The 24933-nt window shown below is 46.4% G+C and overlaps 1 protein-coding gene across 21 annotated transcripts in view; it reads right to left on the minus strand.

Moving 5' to 3' along the window:
• Positions 1 to 16527: 16527 nt before the first annotated feature.
• ZBTB38 (zinc finger and BTB domain containing 38) overlaps positions 16528 to 24933 on the minus strand; it is a 132720-nt gene continuing 124314 nt past the window's right edge. For 20 of the 21 annotated variants that reach the window (XM_077864913.1, XM_077864899.1, XM_077864912.1 and 17 more), the window contains one exon: positions 16528 to 22920. In XM_077864913.1, coding sequence (XP_077721039.1) covers positions 19339 to 22920 — 3582 coding nt within the window. In that variant the 3' untranslated portion in view covers positions 16528 to 19338. Of the gene's footprint in view, positions 22921 to 23399; positions 23484 to 24933 lie in introns of those variants that run through there. The other variant, XM_077864909.1, reaches the window with a different exon arrangement.

Consider the following 24933-nt stretch of genomic DNA (forward strand, 5'->3'; position numbering starts at 1 on the left):
AAGTGATGACTGTTCTGTGAGGCCACACAATGAGCTGCTTTCTCCCAGAGCCATGACCTTTACCCAGGAAGAGGCCGACACACTTATCAAGTCTCTACATTTGCTGGAGAGAATCTGTTGTAAACAGAGCAAGAAGGCCTTCATTGTCACCAACGGCCTCTAGAAGCCACTAGAGCTTTTTATGCAGAGCCCTTAGTTGCCTGGTCAATGGCTATCATCCACTTTTACTGTGGAAATGGATTATTTAAAGTTAAAAAATAATTTACTTAGTTGAATTTGGATTGGGCTGGACGATTGCCAATGACAGCCAATGTGGCCATGCTATAGAAGATGTCTTCTCCTTCCATGCTCAAAAGCCCCGATTTTGTACAGTTAATTGGTGACAAGGAGTCAATCCCAGAGGATAACCGTTCTTGCAACCATGCCTTTCCTCCTTGCCAGGGATTGGTCTAGACTGTGGATTGCTGAAAGGTAGGGAGAAAATGCTGCCGTGCTATCTTTTCTTCTTGGTTTTGGACTTGTGTGAGGGCCTGCTGCTCTGGCCACCTTCTGTAGAGTGTAGGTATTATAAGCAGTTGACAGAGGTGAATAAAGGCCCAAGTCCTTGTTGATACAACTGAGCTTTGGAACTGCCTACTTCGGGACATCTTGTTAAGTTGGGTTTTCTATGGATTGCTGTCCAAAGCATCCTAACTGATACACATGCTTTTCCCCCAGCTGATCTAATATTATCAGGCATAACACAAACCCTTCAGCAAACACTTTATAAACACTCTGGTTTCCTTACAGCTTAAAGCAAGATGTTGGACTCCAGAGGATTTCCAAGCAGTTTGATTGTGCAGTTACACTACAGTGAAACTGGTAATTGATTTGAACAATAAGCATCAGGCTGGATGGCCAGGGAATCCTCTTTCCTGTCAAGACAATAGCCTGATTACTTCAGAACCAGCTTTCTTCTTTGTTTAGTTCTTTTTGCCTCCCTGAAGCATTTGGAATGGAGATCCATCCACTTCTCCATTCATCCAGTAAATACCTATTAAACCCTCTCCATGTGGTCATTTACCAGTGTGGCTGTGATGGGTTCCCTGATTCCTCTCATCCAGGTGCTGTGTTCACTGTGATGACTGTGGCAGTGGCGTGGGCCAGGGGCTCTTCGGTCAACAGCCTCCTGTTCCCAAAGCTGGGCTCTTCTGGAAGTAGTGTCAGAGGCAGTCCCGGGGAAACAGCCTAACAAAGATTTATCTGGGGCCAACCACACAGTGTCAAGGTATCAGGTGTGCAGAAAAGGACTCATTGCACCAGTGATATAGGTGCTACTGCATGAAAACATCCAGAACTCAGGGGGTCACTGGCTTGGAAGAAATCTCTGAGAATTGCTGCCTCATTAACATTCACCTGACAGATGAGGACTACAGACCCAAAGAGAACAGATCACTTGTTTTTCATATGCTAAATCCATCAAGCTGTATACAGTTAAGCTTTGTGCACTGTACTGTGGGTATGTTTAACTTCAGTAAAAAAAAAAAAAAAAAAAGGAACAAAAGCAGAAATGACCCTAGATAATTCTTTTTAAAGTTTATTAATTTAAGTAATCTCTGCACTAAAAGTGGGACTTGAATTCATGACCAGAGCAACAACCTCCTATGACTGAGCCAGCCAGGCCCCCCCACCCTAGGTATTTTTTTTAACCATCTCTTAAAAAAGGAATAAAGGCAGAGCTTTGCATAAAGGGAAAAACCAGTGACACTTTACATATTTAAATTAGTAATTATGGGAACGATCCAATTAATTTCTCATCTCTCTCCTGCTAGAAGCTCTTCTACATCTAAGGTTGAAGTTTTAACTTCAGTGTCAACGAGATGCTTCTAAATGTGTTTTGTTTTCTGTAGTAATAGGAATGCTGGCATCTCTGTGTTGATCTTAGAGTTTCAGATGCATTGCCTTCAAGCCGTTGGCTCCCACTCTGGGGTCAGGAATGGTCACAACGATTCAGAATGGTCTGGATGTTTGTAAGGGGCAAGCATCAGGGGACTTTAGGAGCCAGGGCAGCTTGCCTTGGCCAGCTGGTTTTATCTCAACCTCAATACAAAGGTCAACTTCAATACAAAGCATCCTAAGGGTATCAGATGTCAGCAGTGGGTCAGAGAACACTTAACCTCCCCTCTCGCCCAGGAGGTGCAAGAGTGCAGTCTCCATGAGCACAAGGGGGAATTTGTTGGCTTCCAGAAAACCCAGGAGTAAAATTAACTCCAGGTATGGCTGCATTCAGGGCTCAAATACTGCCATCAGCACTCAATTTCCCTCCATTTCCAGGTTCTTCCACTGGATGAGTTACGAACTCAGGAGCTCCAGGTGGTTCCACAAAGCTCCAGTCCTCCCTGGTGCTGACAAGAAGGCAGTTGGGTCTCCTTCTCTTTCTGCCCCTCCCCACTGCTCATTCTCTCTTTCTCTCTCTCAAATAAATAAACCGAATCTTAAAGGAGGAGGAGGAGGAGGAGGAGGGAGAGGAGGAGGGAGAGGAGGAGGAGGAGGAGGGAGAGGAGGAGGGAGAGGAGGAGGAGGAGGAAGAGAAGGAGGAGGGAGAGGAGGAGAGGGAGGAGGAGGAGGGAGAGGAGGAGAGGGAGGAGGAGGAGGGAGAGGAGGAGGGAGAGGAGGAGGAGGAGGAAGAGAAGGAGGAGGGAGAGGAGGAGAGGGAGGAGGAGGAGGGAGAGGAGGAGGGAGAGGAGGAGGAGGAGGAGGAGGAGGAGGGAGAGGAGGAGGGAGAGGAGGAGGGGGAGGCCGACGGCCACCGGGCTCTGCAGCAGTAGCTCGCACTCCTTCAGCTCCAAGCCCAGCGCCGGGAGGAACCGCCTCTCTCCGAGGGTTCCCAGGAATCTTAAGTCTCATTGGCGCTGAGCGGGTCACATGCACAATCCTGAGCCACTCGCTGTGACCCTGGAAATGCGATTGAGTAGCTGAGGCTTAGGTCACTTGCTTCTTGCTCGGCGCTCTTCCCAGACAAGTGGGTGGTTCCCTTGGCTTCCCGGGGTGTCCTGCTGCCGCTGTAACCCCTGCACCTCCCGGTTTTCCGGGGCCATCACGTATCTGTCGCCCAGGGGCTGTGAGGTGCAGTTACCCGGCTGCCAGGGCGCAGGGGCGGCTACACATCCCGCGGCCTGGGAAGCTGGCGTCTCCCTTGGCCTCTGACGCCGGGAGCACCTCAGCCCCCGCCCCCTCACCCCCCAGTATCGGTGGGCGCTGTCCTATTGCAATTCAGTGGTTTTTAGGTGCCCTACTACTCTGCCCCATCCTACAGATGCAGTTTCTTCCCCCTGCATTCTTTTTTTTTTTTTTAAAGATTTTATTTATTTATTCATGAGAGACAGAGAGAAAGGCAGAGACACAGGTGGAGGGAGAAGCAGGCTCCCCGTGGGGAGCCCTATGCAGGGACTCGATCCCGGGACCTCAGGATCACGACCTGAGCCAAAGGCAGATGCTCAACCGCTGAGCCACCCAGGCGTCCCCTCCCCTCCCCTATTAATGGACGCATGACCCCTCGTAGCATCTCTTGCCACTACAGAATGCTGGCAAACTGGTCCCATGTATGCAGCTGCTGTCCACGGGGAGCCCTGGGCTCACAGGTGGCTGCTCAATGCCTCTCATTCTTTGCAGGCGGCCACAGGACCCTCGCCCTTGCCCTTCTCACTGGCTTGTACCGCCCCACGCCATACACAGCGCCCATCCCTGCATCATAGGGGTCTCTGTCCGTGTTACCTTCAGGCGCATGTGTGTGTGTGTGTGTGTGTGTGTGTGTGTGTGTGTGTGTGGTGGGGTGATTCCTGGTCCCAGGAATCCAGGCAAGAAGCAGCTATAACTAGCTTCCGGATCGGGCTACACCTGGTCAGATGCCATCCAAGGTTGGAGGGGACCCTGCTGCTCTGTGTCACATGTTACTGCCTGTCTTATTCCGAGGATCACCTTAATGTTAAACTAAAGACTCAGATTTGGGCTATGAAAGGATAGGTAGGGCAGCCCGGGGGGCTCAGCGGTTTAGCGCCGCCTGCAGCCCAGGCCCTGATCCTGGGAACCCGGGATCTAGTCCCACGTCGGGCTCCCTGCATGGAGCCTGCTTCTCCCTCTGCCTGTGTCTCTGCCTCTCTCTCTATGTCTCTCATGAATAAATAAATAAAATCTTAAAAAAAAAAAAAAGGGTAGGTAGCAGTGAGAAAAAGTGTCCACGGCATGCACGCACCTTGCTAACGCGCCACTGGGGTTATTTCCTTCAATATGCCAAGCAGGGAGCAAATGAATGGACAGGAAGGAGCAAGAATCGGGGAGGGCGGGGACCTACCCTGCGGCCTCGGCGGCTGCCGAACCCCAAGCCGGCGCGTCAGTGACCTCTGCTGGCAAGAGCTTCCCTGCGGTCGGCACAGAGGTGGAGGCCCCTCCTCGGTCTGCGCGTCTGGTTCGGTCTCCTTGAGAGAGAAGGCGCAGGGCTGAGGCCTAGCGAGGGCAGGGCAGGCTGGGCTTTCAGGCTAAAGCTGTTACAAGGGCTGTGGAGGTTACAGCAGGTGGCAATTTAGGCATAGATCCTGCCCGGGGGTCCCCCAGCTTTCTCTCAAATGCTGACAGCTTGTTTACATTATCCACTTTGCACTTATAAACATGTTTTCTTCTTTTTTTTTACAAATATGTTTTCAAAAAGAATGCATTCAAAGACAAGTTGGGCATAAACAAGTTTAGAAAGTTTCTTAAGAACACTTTTGCAAATTGGCGGAGGGAGGTGAAAACGCTGTCAAAACAAGTACACTTTTTAATGTGTAGTATGTGTCGGGGGGTGGGAGGTGAGGTCTCCTTTACAAATACCTACTCAAATCACACACTTTGCGTTGTCCCACGCCATCCCACCCAAAGATATGGGGGAAATGCTGTCATGAGACAAGGCCTGAGCCCACCCCTAAGCCAGGCGGGCCTTTTAACAACTGTCCAGGTACATCTGTGTGGGACATTTGGGGAAGGAAAGCTGCCCAGCAAGGCTGGAAGCCACATAGCAGGTGTCAAGGCTCCTGCTGATGCAGCTATTGACCTCCTCCCTCGGGACCTCGTGGTGGGCACTTGAGGGCCTCTCCCAGCCCACCCCGCCTTCTCTGAATGTTGGGTTTGCCCTCAGGATTAGGCTTCTGCAGTCTCCTAAGGGGGCTCAGTCCCTTTAACCAGAGCTAATTGGATCCGGACTAAACTGACCAGGGGGAACCAGTGTCTTCAGTAGAGGGGGGAGGGAGGCAGGAATCAGACATCCTTTTCCAGAAACTGGCAATTAGCACCCAGGGATGGCCGTCTCTGTCTGATGGACACTGCCTGTGAGGTCCTGTCAGCTGGCCAACGTCTTGTGCTGCAGCTAGGGAGAGGCAGAGAAGGCTGGGAGCACAGAGAGAAGGAATAAAGGTGGCATGGGGATCCCTGGGTGGCGCAGCGGTTTGGCGCCTGCCTTTGGCCCAGGGCGCGATCCTGGAGACCCGGGATCGAATCCCACGTCGGGCTCCCAGTGCATGGAGCCTGCTTCTCCCTCTGCCTGTGTCTCTGCCTCTCTCTCTCTCTCTCTCTGTGACTATCATAAATAAATAAAAATTTAAAAAAAAAAAATAAAAAGGTGGCATGAAGGGGGCCTGGAGATGAGGGGAGGTGCTTCCCGGTCCAACTTTCCCATCCGTCCATCTTAGGTTCTTCTCGTTTCCTCCCTACATCCCATTTTTGTCTAAACAACAGGGGACCCTGCAGACAGGAGCACTTCTGTTCAGCTTGCATTTAATACAGAGCAAAATGAGTCTGAAGACTTTTGCTCAAGAGCTCAGGATTTGAATCACATTCATCCAAACTACCAGGAACTTCAGAACGGAGTGGGGCTTCTGTTTATTGGCGTTTCTGGGTGAGAGTTAAGCAGGAAACTCTTTCCCTGTTTGATTCCATCTTTGTTGTAAAAATGGTCTAAAATGCATGAATAAAGAAAAGACTGGAAACAAACGTTTAACAAACTCCTACAAGGGAGTGCTATGTAGGCATTAAAAGAATGAGACAGATGGATCCACGTGCCCCTTCCCCACCCGGAAGGTTCTCCATGATATATTGTTAAATTAAATAAAGTATTAAACACTATGTGTACTTACTGTGTTCTCGTTTGTGTAAAAAAAAAAAAAGGAAATAAATTTATATAAGTTCATATCCTACATAGAGAGCTAATATAGAAAATATACATATATGCTTGGGTATGCATACGATGTCTGTGGAGGACTCCCCAAGGTGGGGAATAGTGCATGCTTCCAGGGAGAGACCTAGGGGCCGAATGAGAGGGAAACTTATTTTTCTCTGTCTACCTTTTCGTTGTATTTGAAAAAAAAAAATGTTCTTTTACCATATATATGTACTAGCTCTTTAAACACATTCACATGAATGCATTAGCCCGCTTTCCCCTTTTATCACATATGGTGCAGTCACTTCTGTTAACCGAGAGAGTTCCTGGAAATTGGCCTAGAAAGGTCTTTATAAATGTCCCCGCAGCTGGGCTCACCTCTTCTAATGTGTTTGCATTCATCTGTAAAAGTCGATGAATGATCAAATAAAAGTGAGGAGTGGAGGCTCAGTGTTCCTTGAGCAGCACGAGTGAGGGGGGGCAGGGAAACGGGCAGGGGTAGAGTCGGGGTGGCAGCCAGTCAATATCCGAGCTGGAGGATGTGACAGGAAACTGGGTTCTCATTTCCTATGTAGATTCTCACCACTCTGCAGAGTGAGGTCCTTGGCTTTGGGCCTTTCTGCCTCTTTCACACCGTAAAAACAATACCTTCTTGCAAGGTTCTTGTTCAGAAGCAAGCATTGGGCATGGTGCCTGGCTCAGTTGATTTTAGCTGAACGTAATGTGTTTTGTGGTCATTTTGATTGACTTTTCCTCGGCACGTCCTGGGAGGAGGTGTATAACCTACATGAGTAGAGAGTGTGAGTGTCAGCGATGACGTTGGATGCTCTGGGTTTGAGTTCAGACTCTGGTGTTTGGAGGAGGTGATTGCTAGGAGTGCTTCTCTTCTCTGAAGATGTGGCAGGGAGTGGGGACTTTACTCCATTCAGCACAGGCATCTTTGCCATCAATTGGAGAGAACCAGACTGAGAGGGAAGCCAGTAGAGAAGAAAGTGGAGAAGAGGGAAAAGGAAGAGATAGGAGGAGAGAGAGGGGAAAGATATCATTTTTCTTAAGCCCTTACATCCGGCTCTGCTTAAGACCAGCGGTTCTGTCCATGGCAGTGGAGAAGGTCCGGCTCAGTTTCCTTGTTCTGGTGCTGAGATGTAGAAACACAGGCTACCAGAACCAGGCCATGTGTTTCCCATCCACCCACACCCCAACCTGATCCATAGTGTCTGAAGGTGGGGCTGAAGGAAGAGGGAGTGAGAGGTGACTTCTCAAAGAAATTCAAGTGCTTTCATCATCAAAATAGAAAAGGACTCAGCGGGAAAACCCAGAGCTGGACACACTTAGCAGGACGGATGGGCGGTGGTGAGGAAAACTGGGATAGGCCATCACTTATTCTCAAGGTGGACTCTGTAAACACTTCCTAGGGCAAATGCCTCGTGTGGGCAGCTGCAAGCTGCAGGGTCAGCTAAGCTCCCCAGGAGGTTCTTGGGAGAAATGAGAGTAGAGGGAGTTTCTGTGAAATAATTAAGGCCTTTTAGTAGGACTCTGGAAACTGGCCCCCATGATTGTCCTTTCCATTCTCTCAGCCCAGACTTGCACAGTCTAGCCACTTTCCTGTGTGGCCTAGATGTTTCTTCACTGCTCAGGAGGAGGTGGGAGAAAGCTGACAGTCCCTTTAGTTGTTTCAAACTAAAATTGGCCACTTAGTTTTATTTCTGTTGTGGCTGCCGATGCCCCCTCCCGTTCTGAAGAACCTCTTCCCCATTAGGGTGATCAGTCCTCCCCGTTTCCCCAAGACTGCCCCGGATTTAAGCACCGAAAGTCCCACATCTTGGGAAAACCCTCCTTCCCAGACACAGTGTGATAGTTTGTCACCCTGGAACGGAGCATCACTACTCTCAGAAGATGACTCATGTTTGGGACTGCTGTGCTGATGCTGGAAGCAGAGCTAAATAAGTAAGTTCTGGACTCTGCCTGGAGGAGCTTGCTGTCCGAGAGCAGAGGTGGAATTGAAAAAAAATATTTTGCCAGAGAGCTGTGGTGGGACTGAGGCAAAGGCAAGCCGGAGTCTGACGGTGTCTCATAAACCATCTCAAGGAAGAAGCTTTAGAAGGGGCTTTGGAACAACACACTGAGACATGGTCATGCCTGTGGGTGGGGGTAGAGTGGGGGTGGGAATGGACATCTCACTACCGCCAGGAACTGATATTCAGACATAGTGTGATGAAAAGCCAGATGCCCTAGGGAGTAGTGACGGCCTCCCAAACTTTTACAGGGTCGAGGGCAAGTGTTCAGATGGAGGCCTATGCAGTTGACCCTTGAGCAATGTGGGGACTGGGGTGCTGGCCTCCCCCGCCCCAGTCAAAAATCTGTGTATAACTTTTGATTCCCCAGAGACTTAGCCACCAAAAGCCTACTGTTGACCAGAAGCCTACCAACAACAGAAATAGTCAATTAATACATATGTTGTATATTTAGGTATTATATACTGTTTCTTATAATCAGGTAAGTTAGAAAAATGTTAAGAAAACCATAAGAAGGAGAAAATATGTTCACAGATCAACAGTAGTATATCAGATGTCTAAACACAAGTTATGAATCAGGTGAACTGCTCTTAATTAAGTATGCTCTACTCTCTGTCTTTGGTAAACATACCTTCATAACAATCTGGGAGGCCAGGTTTGGATTTGGAATTTCCGGTCTCGGGTATTCCAGACTGGGGTGAGACAGCACAAGTAGAGCCCGGGTCCTCCTCTCCTTCCTTCTTACTCTCCACCCTGCTCCCTCTGATAAGGCTGGGGGACTCAGGTACGCACATATGGATGACAAACTCTGTCCACATCCCCAGCAAACACCTGACCATCCCTGGGACCTAGGAGAGTGACACTGGCATGAAGAGGCCTGAGCAGGCCCTCCAAGTGGGCAGAGCCCACTGTGCCTGAGTATTCAGACTGGCACAGACTCTGGGTGGGCATTTCATTATTGGCCCTGGAGACTCAGCCCTGGGATGGGGTCCAGGTGGACTCCTGGAGGAGGGCCAGGGTGGGGCCTCCTCGCTTAGGTGTGGGGATGCTATCAAATAGCGAGGAGTTCCCAGTGACTGGGATGGTGCTGCAGTCGACATGAGCAATAGTGGAGGAGGCTGGTTCCCATCATGGTGACGAAAATAGTGGCTCTGAATTTCTCTTTAGGAACAGGAACGTCAGAAATGATGGGGTCCGACCGGGGAAATGGCCTGCTGCTCTTTCCACTAACCACATTTACCAAGATGTTGAGCATGTTCCAGTCAATGTGTGGGACCCGGCCTTTTAGCCCAGTAAAACCGAGAAGCTAGAAATTAACAGCACCTAAGCTACACGTTATTTCAGGTCGTCAGATTTCGGGAGAGAAGCTGGCCACTCAGAGGTGAGTCAGCTTCTCCCTGGCAATACCCCATTGCTCATGTGACATGAGTAAACTCTTTGACTTAGAGATGTCATTTCCTTTCATGGAAGATGTTCTCCCATTAGAGGGGCCGTGATGGGTAAAAGTAAGCAATGATCTGGACTTTCAGGGCTATGACATTACATGGGAACCTGAAGATCCTTCCTGAGGCCAGTCTACACCTCAGATTCTAACTCCCTGGTCCCAGTCATAGGCTTCCCCCCTCCTTATTTGACCCTTTGGAGTAGCTAAAAGTTTCAGATGTTAATTATTTATAAGACAAAAAAAAACCAATATAACCCATGCCCTGCCTTGACTTATATTTCTGTTCTTTCCTGATTGGATAAAGAACAAGTAAAAGTATAAAGCCTTCCACTGGCCTTGGGCCACACAAGACCCTATTTTCACCTCTAACATAAGAAGAGCTTTGTTTAGGGGTGCCTGGGGGCTCAGTCAGTTAGGCAGCTGACTCTTGATTTCAGCTCAGGTCATGATCTCGAGGTTCTGGGATGGAGCTCCTCATCCGGGTTCTGCACTGAGCAGGGAGTCTGCTTGAGATCCTCTCTCCCTCTCCCTCCATCCCTCCCTCCATTCCCATGTGCAAGCACACACTCTCTCTCTCTAAAATAAACAAATAAATCTTGAAAAAAGGTGAGCCCTGTTCAGCTAGTCCTTGAAATTTGAATCAATTTGTACCTTCCTCATTTATTTCCATTTAAAGTATTTTTAGACTTTCTTCCTCTCTTTGAGATCCTTCACAGCTAACTCCAGGGACTCTCTGGTTCTACTATGAATAATGCTGTGCTCCCAACCACCAGGGCTTTGGGATGAGAGGATGTGCTGTGTTATGAGCCTTCAGTCCCTTTCGCCTGTCTTAGCAGATAGACTCTGGAATTCAACCGCCTGGGATTAACTCTGCTTCTCCACATACCAGCTTGGAAATGGCCTTGGGTAAGTTATCAAACTTCTCTGTGCCTTGGTTTTCTCATTGGGAATTATCTCTTGTAGAATAGCTTGTCCCCAAAGATGCCTGCCATCGGATCCCTTTCCTCCCTGTATGTGCCTGCTACTCCCCCACTGAGGAGTATGGTCCATCCCTCCACCCTTGAATCTAAGCTGGGCTCAGATTGGATGCCCAGTGTGGTTAGGGCTTTAGATGACACCACACGGCGATCATCTGACTACAGCTGCATGAGAGGCCCACTCAACTGATCCCACTCAAACCACAAAACCATGTGAAATAATAATACTGGCACCTGGCTGTCTTAAGCTGCTAAATTTTGCGGCACTGTACAGTAAAAGATAACCACGTTGAATGTTGATGGAGATGATAATATAAATGACTATCTCACAGCACTGATACGAGGATTAAATGAATTAATATTCACTAGATGCTTAGAACCGTGCCTGGTAATACAGGCACACCTTGGAGATATGGTGGGCTGGGTTCCAGACCACCACAATATAGTGAATAGCACAAAGAAACAAGTCAAATGAATTTTTGAGTTTTTTAGTGCACATGAAAGTATGCTTACATTAGACAGTAGTCTATTAAGTGTGCAATGGCATTACGTCTAAAAAACCAATGCACATACCTTCATTAAAAAGTACATCATTGCTAACATGCTAACCCGCATCTCAGCTTTCAGTGAGTTATAACCACTGATCACAGATTATCACAAATATAATAATGAAAAAGTTTGAAATATTACCAAAAAAAAGCAGCATCTGCAAGGCAAAATAAAGTGAAGTGCCATAAAATGAGGTCGATCTATACTAACTGCCACATAAGAGCACACTGACAGAAAAAAAAAAAAAAGAAAAGAAAAGAATGACTTAGGGCATTCTTAGGGTATTGGAGTCTCAAGCTAATAAACACTCATTTTGAGGAAAGCCCAGCAGTTGTCATTGTCCCAGTCTTCCTTCCAAAATATCCCCTCGTCAACGTGGAGTCGGTGGTGGTGAAAACCGCATCCTGAAAACTGACCTGTCTCCGAGCCCCTTAGCCTCCTCATACTCTGTGTCCACAGCTTTCAGGTGAGGAAGACAATCGTCACCGCCACCGCAACAGGGGAGGGGGAGGGCCAAACAGAAAAGTAGTAGCGCAAGAGCTTCGCAGCCCCCTCCATCTGTGTGCGTCCACCAGACATTGAGGTCTCTAGTCCCGTAGGTTGAACCCGGCCTTTATAGCTCTTGACGACGACCACGCCTCAGGCCAAGACCCTCACCTGCCTTGCCTCCTCACCCTCTGCTCTACCCCACGCGGCGCAATCCTGGTCTCCAAACCTTAGGTTCCACTCACCTTTCTCTTTCTTCTCTCCTTCAGAGCTAAGTTTGCTTGTTTGCTTCTGAGAGACAGACAGAGAGCACAAGCATGGGAAGGGGCAGACTCCCCAAAGAGTGGAGGCCCCACGCGGGGCTCCATCCCAGGACCCCGGGGTCATGACCCAAGCAGAAGTCAGATGCTTAACCGACCGAGCTGCCCGGGCGCCCACTTCCCAGCTAAGCTTCTTGAAACAAGAAGCCACATGAACCACCGCCAAAATTACTCTTGCCAAGATCCACCTGTTGAGCCACTAGAGTGGGTCCGTGTCACCTCTTGTGAGCCAACTGGAGGTCTCTCTTCCCAACTCCACGTTCAGTGACGTCATGTTGTTCTCCAGGATTTTTTTTAATTTGTTTAAATTCGATTTGCCAATATATAGAATAATGCCCAGTGCTCATCTCATCCTGTGACGATGGTCCTCTTTTGCTATACAAGCTTCACAGGAGACATCTTTCATTCCCATCGTTTCAACAATTCCAAAACCAAAAGCTGCATCCTTGGCTCCTCCCTGGCCCTCACTTCCCCATATCCATCCAACATCAGGGGCTGTTGATTTTATCTTCCAAATAGCCCTCCTCCTCTCTCCTCTCCTCTCCTCTTGCCGGCCAATACATGGTCCAAGCCACTGCTGTCTCCAGCCTGGACCACTGCAGTGGCTTCCTACCCGCTCCATTCCTGGCCACTACTGTCCTCCACATCATTCTCTACATTTCAGCCACAGTGACTTTTCACACTACAAAACTGATTAAAATACTTCTTGTCCTAACAATTCAGTGGCTCTCTGTTGCTCTTAGTAGAAGATCTCAATCTGCAGCATGACTTGGGGACCCTGCAGGGTCTGGCATTTGGCCTCTGGTGTCATCTAAGAGCCATCTCTCCTGTACTCTGGCCACTACTGGCTTCCAATGCACAGTGTTCCTTCTAGAAGCAAACTTTTGTACATGCTGTTCCCGCTGCCTGGAAACTTGCTCCTCTTTCAACTCTTACTCCTTGTTTATTTTTTTTAAAGATTGTATTTATTTATTCATGAGAGAGGCGGGGACACAGGCAGAGGGAGAAGCAGGTTTCCTGCAGGGAGCCCGATGTGGGACTCGATCCCGGGACTCCAGGATCACGCCCCGAACCAAAGGCAGACGCTTAACCGCTGAGCCACCCAGGCGTCCTATGTTTATTTTAAAATTTTTATTTACTTATTCATGAGAGATAGAGAGGCAGAGACACAGGCAGAGGGAGAAGCAGGCTTCCTGCAGGGAGCCCCATGCAGGACTCAATCCGGAGGACCCCGGGATCATGACCTGAGCCAAAGGCAGATGCTCAACCACTGAGCCACCCAGGTGCCCCTCTTACTCCTTGTTTAGATCTCATTCAAAAGGTACTTCCTCAAGGCTGACTTCCCTTGAACTTTCAGACTAGCTTAGGACCCCCACCCCCGTGCCACTACATGTCCTCATAGCACCCCTTTTTCACAACACTTATTGCAATTGTAATTGCTTAGCTCTTTGTGTTCCCCGCTAGGTCATAAGCACCAGGGACAATGTGTTTTGCCCACTCTTGTATTCCCAGCACCTAGCTCAAATATGTTTTGAAGTAATGAAACATGACTTTCGGCTTCAGACCTGAAGTTAGTCTCCTTTTCCAAACTTCTGGTCCACATATCTAGTCTTCTGCTGGTGACTCCATCCTTCCAATGGCTCAGGCCCAGAACTTGGGAGTCATCTCTGACTCCTCTGTTTTTCTTACCTCCCGGGACCGAAATCACTTGCAAATCTTTTCAGATCTACCTTCAAAGTACATCCAATATGTCAGTGAGACAGTAGATGCCTCCTGATGGATGAACATAACCTAACTTAGGAAGCGGTCTTGCTAATTACCAGGCTGTGGAAACTCTTCAGGATAAACAACATAATTTCTTCAAAAATATATCGCAAGGGGGGAAACAAAGAGAGCCTCTTCACTGACCTGCAGTCTCTGCTGCATTGCAGTGAGAGTCAGCCTTTAAACACATTAGATCATTTCCTGTCTGTGGAAGCCTTCCCGTGGCCTCTCATGTTGCTTGGACCTTCTGGGACCTGTCTCTGACTTTCTGTCCTAGCACTCAGCTGCTCCTCTGTTCCCCCATCCTCTGTCAGCGTCAGAAGTACAGATTCTCTGGCAAGGCCCATGAGGTCCTGCTGATGTGTCCTCTGTGTGCCTCTCCTGGCTCACCACCCAAACCCCAGGTTTGCGGAGCAATCTGCCCTCACCCGTGCTCCTCTGTTTTAGCCACCCCTACCCAGGCCTGCTCCCACCGGGAAGCCCAGGCTCCCTCAGCCCTTGCTCTGTGCCATCCCTCTCATAACCTGACACAACCCAATCTGCTTCTGAGCTCCTAGGAGCTCAGAATTTTGTTTTGTAATCATCCCTTGCCTCATCAGTCTCCTTCCTCGGATCCAGCTCCCTAAAGGTACAGGCTACCTCTTATGTCTCTAGTGCCCTGGCCACATCTCCTGAGACTCAAAATCAAACATATTTTGAATGAATTAAAATTCTACATAAATAAGCATTGTTATGTCTTTTAAGTCTCTGTACAGCAGTTTTGTATAATAGGAATAATATCCTTACCCCTATTATTACATAGAAGTCATAACTTTAAAAATTATTGGGAAAAAAAGTGCTCTTGATTTTCAGCAAAACTTTTTTTTGGGAAAAAAAGGTTTTTATTTATTTGAGAGAGAGAGAGAGAGAATGAGGAGAGAGAAGCAGAGGCAGAGGGAGAAGCAGACTCCCCACTGAGTGGTGAGCCCCGAAGCAATGTGGGGCTTGATCCCAGGACCTGGGATCATAACCTGAGCCAAAGGCAGATGTTTAATTGACCTAGCCAGCCAGGCGCCCTTCAGCAAAAGATTCTAAATAAATAGAACTGAGATCTTACATGTCAAGAATGAAATAGTAATTTAAGAAATATTTAAAAGTGTAATCATAATTTTTATATTCAGTTCTTCCATTAGTTGTCTAAATTTGGAGTTTCTTTTTAAAAATTGCACAGGAAGCCAACTTGCCTGTTCACTGACCACCTCACTTGAAGACTCATCATCTAGGGGTGCATTCTGGAGAGGGAAGGTGGGGTTCCTCTCTCCAGAAGGGAGTCCATAGCCCATCAGGATTTGGGGAAGAGGAAGGTGAAGAGTTCTCAAGTATGGAGGAAACTGCCTCTGCAAAGAGCATCTGATGGAGACACAGGGCATGGAACCAAATCAATGGATAGGTTACGAGAAAAGAGGGCAGTGAGCAACAGGAATAAAAGGACCCAAAGTAATTAATACAGTATGTACAAATAGGATTGCCTTGCATGATTTGTTTTGGTGCTTTTAATCCAGTTACTTTCTCAATTGTTACAAATTCCTTCAATGTTTAATCTGTTTTGCTAGTGAAATGAGGTTAGTTTCAACAGACAGCAGTTACCAAATTTCTGGTTTGGGTTTGATTTGGATTATCCTTCAAATACAAAACTGATGCTACTGGTCAGCCACGGGAGGACTGGAAATCCGAGGTATTTTCCCTGTGTCGGTGATGGATTGTGCTGTCTGAGCCACTGGCACTCCCTTTCACGTTACCTACTGTGACTAATTGCATGCATTTGAAGATAATAAATTAAGGTTAGGACTATAGTCTGTGATGATGGAACACATTTTTTTCTTTATGTGAAAAATTACTCATTTATAGTAGCATTAAATGATGATTTTACTCCAAATTTTTTATTTAAAGAGTGCACAGGTTTAAAAAAAAAAAAGGTCTTATAGGGCAATATCCCAACATCTTAAGAGGAGCCAATGCCCAAAATGTTGCATTGTCAGTAAAAAAAAAGGAGTGGTGTGTCGGGGAGAGCTGAGACCAATACAGCCTCCTGAAAGCCATCACTGCAACGGCTGTCCTCCTCGAGTGGCGTTCATTCCTCACCTCGTGCCTCTCTTCCTCACTCTCTGCTTGGTTTACATTAAGCATTTTTCTCTAAGGTGTTTTGTTTTGTTTTAAAGATTTTATTTATTCACACAGAGAGAGGCAGAGACACAGGCAGAGGGAGAAGCAGGTTCCATGCAGGGAGCCCGATGTGGGACTCGATCCTGGGACTCCAGGATCACTCCCTGGGCCCAAGACAGATGCTCAACCACTGAGCCACCCAGGCGCCCCTCTAAGGTGTTGAGAAGAAACAAAAACATGGGCTTTGAAGTCAGGAAGCCCTGGGTGAGAATCCTGACTCTGGCTGTGGGATCTTCTCAAAGTCACTATCAAGTGTGGATGATGAAGTCGACTTGCAGGGGCGTCAGGAAAGACCTAAATGAAACGGCCCACGGGAAGAATGATGCCACTTCCAGGGCTCTCTGGTTCATCACGACAAGGTCAGGCCTATCCTAAGCACTACATGACAAGGAGACTTACCCACCTCTCTCATTCTGCTTTGTTTTTTTTTAAACGTGTATTTTGTTTGAGTCCTAAGCATGTAAGTAGGTATCACGGAAGGTAACCAAGTCAGGAAACGGAAATATATGAAGCAAATAGAACCTGTGGAATAAGGCTGTGACCCACAAAGAGGAGACTGCTGCTTGGCTGCACACGGGAATTAACAGTGAAACATGTAAGAGACTTAACATAGGAATAAGCTATTTTAATCAAGCAAAACCAAATTTGTATTCGTTATTTCTAAAAATAAAATTAGGCTTTTCCAACCCTTAACATCTGCATTTAATAATATCTTCTAACCGAAATACAGATGCTAGAACGGCAAATTACAATGTACCTTGTACGGCATATAGTATGTTCACTGCGCACACCTACTGTGGTTCTAGTTGGTCGTTAAGTACTCAACGCAAACTTCAACGTCACTCATGGTAAAGTCTTCACAATGAACAGAAAAAGGTGATGAGGCTGTCTTAAAACGGCTCTGCTATAAATTGTATAGAATATACAGTTACAAAGTCAAGTATTTTTTTATCAAAATATACACCCCTCCCTGAAACTAACACAAGCTATCAACATTTTAAACGGATAATACAATTATAGAAAATATCTGCAAAATTATTTTTTCATGTATAAATATTCTGCCATATTTACTTTGGTCTAGAATCATCAGCATACAAGTCCACTTAAAAAATTCCCACATGTGAGGGCTGGGAGACGTCACTACGGGTGATCGTTTTATAGAGTTACCTCAAATCAAAATGACTGAAATACACAGTAATTCTCTCTGATTAACGATCCTAATTGAAAGAAGACAGATTAGTAGATCACAGAATTGCCTATTCAATATTGTAATTATCAATTCAGAAAGGATTTTCATAAGCCCTTTGTGACTATCTCTTTTTTTTTAACAAGAACCCAGGTGAGCAGGGCAGGTATACATATATACAACGTATAAAGTAAGGTTGGATTTGTTTGCGTTTTCCCATTTTCCTCGATTATATAATACTGTATGTAAGTGAAAGTAGATGAACGAAAGCTAGATGCAGATGCAGTACTGGGGTTACTTAACAGCAAAATACTACTGTATAAAAAGGTCAGCTTTGATCATGTCCTTCTCTGGGTGTTTAAATGCCTTCTTGCCCACCCAAATCCACATGAAGTCTTCTTCATGGAGATATCACAATACTTGGAGAGAGGAACTGGAGTCCTTTGAACTACTTCTTCATAATGGTGACCTTGCAACCTTGGGTAACCTTGGGCTTCCATCTATCAAATCCCATGAACAGGAGTGGCTGTAGGTCACCCTTAAACCAGGTTCCAGATTCTGCTCACACTGCTGATCAAAGGGTAGGAATGTTTTCTCTCTCCCTCCTATCCTGGCAGTTTAAACGTAAGAATGATGAGTTCCAGTTTCCCAGAACCTAGTCCACGTGATGGAATGTCCTACTGGGCAATTGGACTTTGAGGCCAATGCTTGATGGTGTGGGTCAGCGTAAAAAAAAAAACATGAAAAAACTTAAGTGGGTTTTTAGCAAGGGAGCTAGATGTCTGCAAACATGAAGACGAGGCGTCTGGCTTTGGGGAGATGTATCTGGGTCCTATAAATGATGGAATCTTATCACTCCACATTCCATCTCCCCACCCCACCCCCCCAAAAACAAAGCTACCACTGGAGGCAAGGAAGGTCACTACTTCCTCTTGCCCACTCAAGTTATTAATGGGTGAGGTGGGAGGTGTCTTTCTGATGTCCTTTTGGTTTATACTAGTGTACACTTGTGGGCTGCATAATCTCCAAGAAGGCTAATGATTACAGGGATTAGGCTGTCACTTTCAAGTGGCTGGGAATTCACCACCATACGCATGCTTGCACTAAATTTCCTAGACACTCCTTCCGTGGAATTGGGAGTTGTCAGGTTTTACTTAAACCCTTGAGGCTGACTAAGTCTGTCCGAAACAGACTTCCACATCCATGGCCTTGTGATGGATGGAAGACTGCAGGGAGTTTCAGAAGAATTTGACCCTTCTTTGTTATCTGAGGTGAGGCCACTGCAAAGTAATATACAGCACAGGTCATCACAGGAAAGTTCTGGGAGGGCTCTCCCCCATAGATAAGGCATGACCTATGTTTTCTGTGACTGGAGTAGACCAGTTCTAGTATAGCTCAGCCATAACTTCAAGGGAACAGCATTCCATCTAAAAGCACACAACATGCTCTTAAACCAGATTCAAGATGCTTTCTACTGATTTTTCCATCAGTCCTCACTATTTGCAGATCTATTGCTCATCAATTATAATTCTCTACAGGGGACGTGGACAGTTAAAAGTCATAGTGGTTTATATATGTATTTTACAAGGTTTGTGTTGCAGAAAAAGTAGTTCTAGATAATGAATGTCCTACTTAGGTTACTCAATTTCACACATATTTTCAGCTATAATATTAAATATCTCATATATATCCACTAATTTAAACAATCTTTAATAGTGCAGAAGCTGGATGGGAAAAATGACCGTCAGAGCTCATTTACCCTCTAACATATTTACGAAGATGATGTTTTCATGATATCTGACCCTCGTTTTCTCCAGTGACTAAAGACAGCTCAGCAGCCAGTTCCTATCAGCACTTACTAGAAAGTTTTAAATTAGGCTAACGTTCGACTCTTTTTTTTTTTCCCACTGGCAGAAATACCACAGCTAAGAACTTCATAAACTTCCACAAGATACTTGGGATACTGGAGGATTCAGCTATTTCATTTTTGTGCACTTTGCATGAAGTTAATGCTAAAACCCAAAGTAGATACTAGGATCCTTTTTCTGGAATTTTCACAAAAGAGATTTTCTTTTACATTTCACTCCTTCATCAATGCTGTGTGAACAAAACTAACTTAAAAACAACAACAAGAGAAAACAGCTAACTAAAAAACAAAAACAAAAAAACAAAACCAAAACAACAAACCGGCCAACTTATATTTTTGAAGATTTTTCTATGTATCGCCACTCAAAGGACATTTTCAACAATGGTTTGTATGTTATCCTTTTGGTCACTGTCTTCTGAGTCATTGACATGTGCGTTCTCCAGGGGGTTTGAGTTTTCCTGGCACATGTCACCTTCTACTTTCTCCCGCTGACTTGGACTTTTGAACAAGTGTTTCTTCTGGTGCATTCCAAGGGCAGCGGCTGTTTTGCAAATTTTGGGGCACTGGAAGCAGGCGTAGCCCTTCCCATCATGCTCCCAAATGTGCCTCTGCTCATGATTCCTTTTTGTGGAAAGGTACAAAAAACTCTGAAAGCAGAACTGACAGTGGTAACGCTTTTCGCCGGTGTGGATCCTCTCGTGGATTTTGAGGGTCTCGTTCAAGGTGAACGCCTTGTTGCAGTACTGACAGATGAACTCCTTCACACCCAGGTGGATGCGTTCGTGTTTCTGCAAGTTGCCCTGCACCGAAAAGCGCCGCCCACAGGTTTTGCACGGGTAGGGCTTCTCCCCAGTGTGGCACCTCATGTGCATCTTGAGGGTGGAAGGGCTCTGGAACTGCTTGGCGCAGAGCTCGCAGGCGTAAGGCCTGGCGGTGAGGTGCCGGTGGGGCCTTCCTTGGCTGCCAGCCCCCGAGGTTTTGTCCCCATCACAGAGTTCACACTGCAACTTGGGCATCTCCTTGTTTTCTTCTTCCTCAAAGGCCTTCTCCTGCGGGGCCTTGGCCACGGCACGGTCCGGTTCTGCCGGGTATCTGCACTGAGTGCTTGGGCTCCTGTTCTCATGTTCCTTCTTCCAGTTGACTTTCCTCATTTTTCTCAGCTGTCTGGACTTCTTTTTGGGTTTGTAGTTGTAGTAAGGACGCCACGGCTTGTCCGTGGAATCCTGGTCACTGGCATCATCGAACATTTCATTCATTTCCACACACTCGGATTGGCAGAGCCCAAGTGGGCTGTCTCTGTTGGTTTCTGGGTCGCTCTCTTGGGGCAAAGCCTCCTCCTCCATCTGATACTTGGGTCTTCTTCCTCTTTTGTAGAATAGCTTAGATCCCAGGATATGCCTTTTCACGATGGCTTCGTTGCCGATTTTCACGGTTATTTGGCAGAGGGGCGCGACGTTGCTATTCGTGGAGGTTCCAGGCAGAGCGGGCTTTGCAATGTAGGTCTCAATTTTACTGGTTTCTTTCATGCTTGTGGTTTTGCTCAACGACCCTCCGGGATCAGCACTGTACTTTGGCTCCTCGGCTACTTCTGCCTTGTTACACGGCACGGTTTTCTTTTTCTCCTTAACGCTTTTGGGTCGGCTGACAGCTCTGCCGGCTTTATCGGGCTCGAGTCTGCGGTCATCCTTCAGGGCCTGACTGGCAGCCGGGTCCGCGGGGGCTCTGTGGCTGCTGCTGCTCATGGCAGCAACGGCGTTGCTGTGCATGATCACTGATGAGAACTGGCTACTGTGCACGATGACCGACGGAGCCGAGCCGCTGTAGCTGATCACGGAGGCCGCGTTCTCACTGCCGTTACTCAGAGATGAAATAGGCCCGTCCCCTACCGGGAGGTTGGAGCTCACCGCGTTTTCAGTGGAAGAAACGGACACCTCCGTGGAATAAAAGTTATTGTCCAGATCAACTTTCAGTGCCTCCTCTCCCCATTTGGTCCCCTCTGTGTTCTGTGCGTTGGCAGAAGCTGGGACCTCCTGACGTACAGATGTTTCCAAGGGGACGGCCGGACCGTGGGTCAAGGTGTTGATGCGGTCTTGGAAACTCAAGGTCGGTAACTCAGAGCTGTGTGTGTTCTGAATCACATAGGGACCAGGTGCAGACTCGTTCATCTGACTGTTTTCCCGGGCATTTTCATAGGAAGAGTTTCGGTAGCTTTTATAAGGAGCCCTCTTGCATTTCATAGGCAGTAGCCTATAAAGTTTATATGGATAGACACTAGGCTTCAGGCCTCCATTTGCTGTTTTTTTACTTATGGAAAGTCTGTGATCTATGGCATGGAAAGACTTCTGATGGTTTTTGAGAATATAGTAGGTCATGAAAGTTTCAAGGCAGAAAATGCACTGATAGCGCCTTTCTCCCGTGTGCCAAATTTCATGTCTTGTCCTGTACTCCGCCAATGCAAATACTTTGTTGCAATAATGACAAGGATATGTTCTTCTCCAGGAGTGAACGTTTGCATGTCTTCGGAGGCTGGATAAAGTCACATAACTACGTTTGCATACGACACAACTGTAGAGCATTTGCCCGTTAACAAATTTAACCATGTGGTCCGTCTCTGGCAAGGTACTTCCGGGACCGGAAAATTCACCAATCCTATTTTCAGATAATAGGGGTTCTGGACCTGTGAATGAACTTCCATTCTGTCCAATGGTAGGATAGTTTTCTAGAAAGCGTTGATTTCCCCCAGGAACCGGCATGTGGCTTGACCTCATACAAATCTGCTCGTGCCGATCCAGTCTGTTTAGAGTGCTGAACTGCTTGTTGCAGTATTTGCACACTAACGGCTCCTGGGTCGGCTTGTGAAGCTGCATGTGGGCACTGAGCAAAGTGCTACTGTCAAAGGATTTGGAACAACAGCTGCAATTGTAAACGAGAGGTGGGACCTCCACAGCCGGTGGCCCAGGCATGTCAGAGGACTTATTTTCATCTTCCTTGGAAAAACGGCCATCTCCTTCGTTGTTAGATTTGGAAGGAGGAAGAATTGCAGCTGGCTGTGGACTTCTTTCTTGATTAACCTCTAAGCTGGCTACTGGAGGGGGTGGTGTGTTTTCTGCAGCTGACTCAGAATCCTGGGGTATGGAGACTGTCTTTGGCTTCCGGCATGTTTTCGGCTTTCCTGCAAGAGCTTCACCATTTTCTTTACCTGTCTTAGCAGGGGAACTGCTGTCATGCTCACGTACAGGCGGATTTCTGTAGGCCTCGGCCACAGAAGAAACGGCGTACGAGTGCTCAGCTAGGGTGCGGACGGGTTCCGCCTCGTGGCACACGTCAGTCCTCTCCAGGCAAAGGCTAGTGCTTCTCATGGAGTCGGAGACCTTTTTAAAGCTTGCCCTCAAGTCCAGTGGAGAAAACATGTTATTACTATTTTCTGTTTCGATGATGGAAAATGCATTTGTGATCCTTGGCCCATTGGTGATTGCAGGTTCTTCATGCCTTTTTTCATTTTTTTCTTCTTTAACCACTCCTTTTTCAGTAATGCAAAATACATAGGGACCAGGGGAATTTGAGAAGTTGCGATCAGTAAGATCCTCCAAGAAGGATATTCCCAGCTTCTTTCCTGCAGCTGCAAGATCGGTGACTGTTTCCTGTCTCTTGACGACAACTGTGGAGCTGTAGATATAATTAAGAATTTCTGTAAACACTTCAGCTTTGAGATCATCCAGTTCCAGGACATGGCTGGAGATACAGATTGTATGGCTCCAAAAGATATTTTTGAAATAAAGGCTTGAAGCAGCTAGGACATTGCTGTGGGCTTTAAATTTGGTGTCTTCCACAATAATGGTGACATCACATAAAATGCCCCGAATGCGCTGCTCATTTAAGATGGAGAGCACTGTGTCACTGTGCAAGTCGTCCTTGAGGTCCCTGGAAAGGGACATGACTGTCATCTGAAATAAGAGGAGAGATATGATCAGAAACCCTTCTACAAGTAGTTTCTTTTTCTTTCTTTCTTTCTTTCTTTCTTTCTTTCTTTCTTTCTCTTTCTTTCTTTTTTTTTTTTAAAGTAAGCTCTATGCCCAACATGGGGCTTGAACCCATGTCCCTGAGATCAAGAGTTGCATGCTCTATTGAGTGAGCCTACCAGGCACCCCAACAAGTAGCTTCTTTACTTCTAGACAATTTTCAGTGCTTTTGAAACACTTTTTTTTTTTTTTTGGTATGAAAATACAGGTTTTTATCTCACTCTGCTGTTACTTGTAAGACTTGGAGTCAATATTAGAAGCTAAATCTTGATCTCGCCCCAGCCTGTTTCTCATACCATCGCTAATAGTTGTTATAGTTGGAAGTCCTCCCAGAACTCTTTCTCCAAGACCGTAGCTATATATACATGTCCAAATTTGGGAGGAGGAGGGTTTTCTCCACAAACCTTAAGGGTCTCATCATCAATCAAGGCTGCTGCATGAACTCCTAGAGATGAGCAATGCTGTGGTCCTGCCACGACCTCCTGTTTCACAGATGATCCTGATGATCTGATCCAAATATCATTTATAAATCAGGAAGATGATTTTTTAAAAAAAATCTTTCCCTAAGCAAGCAGAACCTGTATAGAAAGGTACTGCTGCTCAGAGAAGAAGCAAGAACTGGAGAAACCATTCCTACTTCGTGGCTCTGAAAGGTCTCCCCATGGAAAGCCTCATTCTGCATAACCAAGTCTGACCACCAGGGGTGCTCTGCCTCCCTGCGCTACTGGCCCTTACCTCTCTTACCTCATTCTCTGATTTCCCTTTCAGTATAACCAAAGTACATTAAGATTTCAGAAAAGAACTCTGAGGTACTGAGGGCACACAAATAGAAACAACACACAGAACCACCAAAGTATGTATCTAAGTCTAGTGTGATCTCCTTCTGGTTTTGATTTGCAGACATCTCTACAAGATCCTGATTCAATGCCTTCGGATACATACCCACAAGTGAGATTGCTGGATCTCATAGTAGTTCTATTTCTAATTTCTTGAGGAATCTCCATACTGTTTTTCGTTGTAGCTGTCACCAATTTACACTCCCACCAACAGTGCACAAGGGTTCCCTTTTCTCCAACCCTTTATCAACACTTGTCATCTCTTTTTGATTTTAGTAATTCTAGCAGGTGTGAGGTGGTATCTCATTGTGGTTTTCACTTGCATTTCCCTGTTGATGAGAGATGCTGAGCATCTTTTCATATGTCTGTTGGCTATCTGTATGCCTTCTTTGGAAAAATGTCTATTCAGGTCCTCTGCCCATTTGTTAATTGGGTTATTTGTGGCTCTGGGATGTTGAGTTGTACAAATTCTTTATATGTTTTGGATATTAACTCCTCACCAAACTATCATTTCCAAGTATCTTCTTCCATTTGGTAGGTTATCATTTTGTTGATGGTTTCCATTGTGCAAAAATCTTTTTAGTTTCATGTAGTCTCAATACTTGATTTTTGCTTTTATTTCCCTTGCCTGAGGAGACAAATCTAGAAAAATGCTTCTATTGCTGAGGTCAAAGAAATTACTGCCTATGATCTCTTCTAGGATTTTTATGGTTTCAGGTCTCACATTTAGATCTTTAATCCAGTTTAAGTTTGATCGATTTGTTTATTTATATATTTATTTTTAAAGATTTTATTTATTCATGAGAGATACAGAAAGAGAGGCAGAGACACAGGCAGAGGGAGAAGCAGGCTCCCTGCAGTGAACCTGATGTGGGACTCTATCCCAGGACCCAGGGGATCATGACCTGAGCCAAAGGCAGAAACTCAATCACTTAGTCACCCAGGCCCTTGAGCATATTTTTTGTATCTGGTGTAAGAAAGTGGTCTGGTTTCATTCTTTTGCATGCAGCTGTCCAGTTGTCCCAGCACCAGTAATTCCACTATTGGGTATTAACCCAAAGAAAACGAAAACACTCTTTTGAAAAGATCTATGCACCCCTAT

Source organism: Canis aureus, chromosome 22, assembly GCF_053574225.1.
Source record: "Canis aureus isolate CA01 chromosome 22, VMU_Caureus_v.1.0, whole genome shotgun sequence".
Classification (NCBI taxonomy): domain Eukaryota; kingdom Metazoa; phylum Chordata; class Mammalia; order Carnivora; family Canidae; genus Canis; species Canis aureus.